Below are 2921 nucleotides of genomic sequence, written 5' to 3' on the forward strand. Positions count from 1 at the left end.
AAAAAAACAAAAACAAAAAACAAAAGGCAGCTACTCTTCTTGAAGTGCTTCCCTGGGATCCTCCCCTGGCACTAATGGCAGCAGCTGGTGGGTGGGTGGGGCAGAAGGGTGTCGTTGCTGGCAGCTTTCCTGCCCAGAATGTTTCTTCCCTTGGGCGGGAGTGGAAAGTGTGTGTGGTGGTGGTGGTGGTAGTAGTGGTGCTAGTGGTGGTGGGAGGCGAATGGGAGCTTCTGTGGACAGCAGTTTGAGGGGGGAGGGTGGTAAGAGGAAGATAGTAGGCTCAGGTGGGAGGGTGGTGGGGGCACAGTCATATTTCTGCCCCTTTTCCTTTCTTTACAACTATTGTTACTGAGTTCTGAAAGGCTCCAGGCACAGTTTGAAACCAGCTTCTAAACCACTTAGGTTAATTTAACTGCTTGTGAAGAGCCCACCCTGCTTAGAGCCCGAAGCCTCCAAAACATCTTGAAAAGAAACCCGGTGAGCTCTGGGTCATAACATGGTTTTCTTCTCTAAGCACTTTAGAGTCTGTCTCTCTGTGCGAGTGAGCGTGTGTATGTGTCTGTGTGTGTGTGTGTGTGTGTGTGTGTGTGTGTGTGAAAGAGAGAGAGAGGGAGAGAGAGAGAGAGAAAGAGAGAGAGAGAGAGAGCTCTGAGTTTTACTGGCTGCTCCTCCCACTAGATACAACCTCCCGCTGCCTCTGTCTGCAAAGCAACATTCAAACACCACTTTGAGACTTGGTGTGTGTGAGAAGTGAAGAGAGGAGAGCAGAGCTGAGGACACCCCCCCCCCCAAGAGTTGAGAGTAAAAAACAGTCCGCTGGGGAGATTCATGTTTGTCGTCTGTCTTCTTTATGTGGATTTTACAATCTGAGGGGGAACAAAAGCAATATTGAAAAAGTTAGCCATGAGAAATGCTTTGCAGTGGCTATCTGGGGAAGTTGTATAACAAGTGACCAGGGCTCTAAGGCAGCCTCTCTTTCCCTCTTCCCTCCAAACTTTAGCTGTATTTAATGGTCAAGTATTTATTTGGATCCCCAGGCTAGCTCAGTTGCTCTTTTTCTCCCCTGCCTGGAGAGTCCTGTGAAGCAGGAGAGATGCATGTGGTGTGGCTCAAGCCGGGACCCCCCAGCTTCCTGGTCCTCTGGACTCGACTCTTCCTACTGCTGCACTCCATCCTGGCCGACTTCACCCTGGATAATGAAGTGCACTCCAGCTTCATCCACAGGAGGCTCCGCAGCCAAGAGCGCCGGGAGATGCAACGAGAAATCCTCTCCATCCTGGGTTTGCCCCACCGGCCCAGGCCCCACCTCCATGGCAAACAGAACTCAGCCCCCATGTTCATGCTGGATCTCTACAATGCCATGTCAGTGGAAGAGGAGGTCGGCGGAGAGGAGGGCCAGGGTTTCTCTTACCCTTACAAGCCCATCTTCAGCACCCAGGGTCCTCCGCTTGCCAGTTTGCAGGACAGTAACTTTCTAACTGATGCGGATATGGTCATGAGCTTCGTCAATCTGGGTGAGTGGGGTCAATGGAGTTTGCTTTTTCCCACAAGGTGGGACAGAGGGTATGGGTATTCGTTTCAAAGGTGCCCCATGGGAAGATGATGGGGAGGCTGTTTAATGGGCAAAGGAGATCCCCAGTCTTCTTTGTGGACTCAAGAGGGTGAACTGAAAAGGGGATTTGGGTTTTTGATGGAAATAGCAAGGATTGGCAATAGGGCTCATAATTTTATTTTATCAGATCGGAGGAAAGCAGACTTTTTTCCTCGGACCGCTTCGAAATGGCTCAATTTCTCTTTGCTATAAGGAGGACTCATACCCCTTTAACTGTCTTGAGTTCCCCCTCTTCCTCACACCCTCTTACCAGACACCTTTCTTCCCACCTGAATTCCTCCTTCCCAAAACAGAAAGCGGATGTTTTTCTTTGCCGGGTCTAAGGCGAATGTGGACTGGGAACGTTCCCAGGTAGGGAAACCCAGCGTGTGTGTGTGTGTGTGTGTACACACGTACAGGGAAAGTCTCTTCTTAAGTCTTTCTCTCTTTTCTGGCTGCTGCTCCTCTTGGGGAAGATGTAAAACCGGGAGAGGCAAAGAGCAAGTGAGATTCGGCACAGTTCAAAGCATCAGGCTTTGAGTCATGTGAATGCTCCCAGCTAAGGCAACTGCAAATGGACAGATCCCAGTGGATTGGGGGAAGCCGCCTTAGCCAGATTTAAAGGGCCAAGCTTCTGTTAACCTGCTTTCCTAATGGCGCTCTCTCTCTCTCTCTCTCTCTCTCTCTCTCTCTCTCTCTCTCTCTCTGTCTCTCTCTGTCTCTCTCTCTCTCTCTCTCTCTCTCTCTCTCTCTCCCCCTCTCCCTCCTCTCTCTCTCTCTCTCCCTCCTCTTCTCTCTCCCCCTCCTCTCCCCCTCCCCATCTCCTCCGTGATCGAATTGTGGCCATTTCACCTTCCTGGCCAGGCTTCTATCGGGGAAGTTCTCTCTACCACTTTATAGTTATACCTGCCCTTTCGTTTGGCTTCCTTGCACCCCTTTAACTGGGCTCTCTACAACAGATGGATTTTGTTTGCTTTCTGACAGCAATGCCCCTTCTTGAGTCAGCCAAGTTTGAGTGAAAACATTGCCATTGCAAGCATTCTATTTAAAATATATAATGATAGGTCCCTGGCTAACTGAATCCATTTTAAGCATTTATCACATGTGGCTCACAAACCACCAAACATAGAGATTGGGTGTCTCCAAATCTCGGAACTGAATCTGGAGGGTAGTTTAGGGAATGGGCCCCACGCTCAGACTCCACCAGGCATCCACAATGGCAGGAAGGTTTGGGGGCTTGGAGAGATGCCATGGTGTGTGTGTGTGTGTGTGTGTGTGTGTGTGAGAGAGAGAGAGAGAGAGAGAGAGAGAGAGAGAGAGAGAGAGAGAG

The 2921-nt window shown here is 50.2% G+C and overlaps 1 protein-coding gene across 2 annotated transcripts in view; it reads left to right on the forward strand.

The window, feature by feature from the left end:
- The first annotated feature begins 337 nt into the window (after positions 1-337).
- BMP7 (bone morphogenetic protein 7) overlaps positions 338-2921 on the forward strand; it is a 93956-nt gene continuing 91372 nt past the window's right edge. The window contains exons 1-2 of one of the 2 annotated variants that reach the window (XM_027847886.1): positions 338-477; positions 679-1514. In XM_027847886.1, coding sequence (XP_027703687.1) covers positions 1094-1514 — 421 coding nt within the window. In that variant the 5' untranslated portion in view covers positions 338-477; positions 679-1093. The remainder of the gene's footprint in view (positions 478-678; positions 1515-2921) is intronic. The other variant, XM_027847892.1, reaches the window with a different exon arrangement.

Source organism: Vombatus ursinus, unplaced genomic scaffold (assembly GCF_900497805.2).
Source record: "Vombatus ursinus unplaced genomic scaffold, bare-nosed wombat genome assembly UNPS02000580.1, whole genome shotgun sequence".
In the NCBI taxonomy this organism is placed as follows: domain Eukaryota; kingdom Metazoa; phylum Chordata; class Mammalia; order Diprotodontia; family Vombatidae; genus Vombatus; species Vombatus ursinus.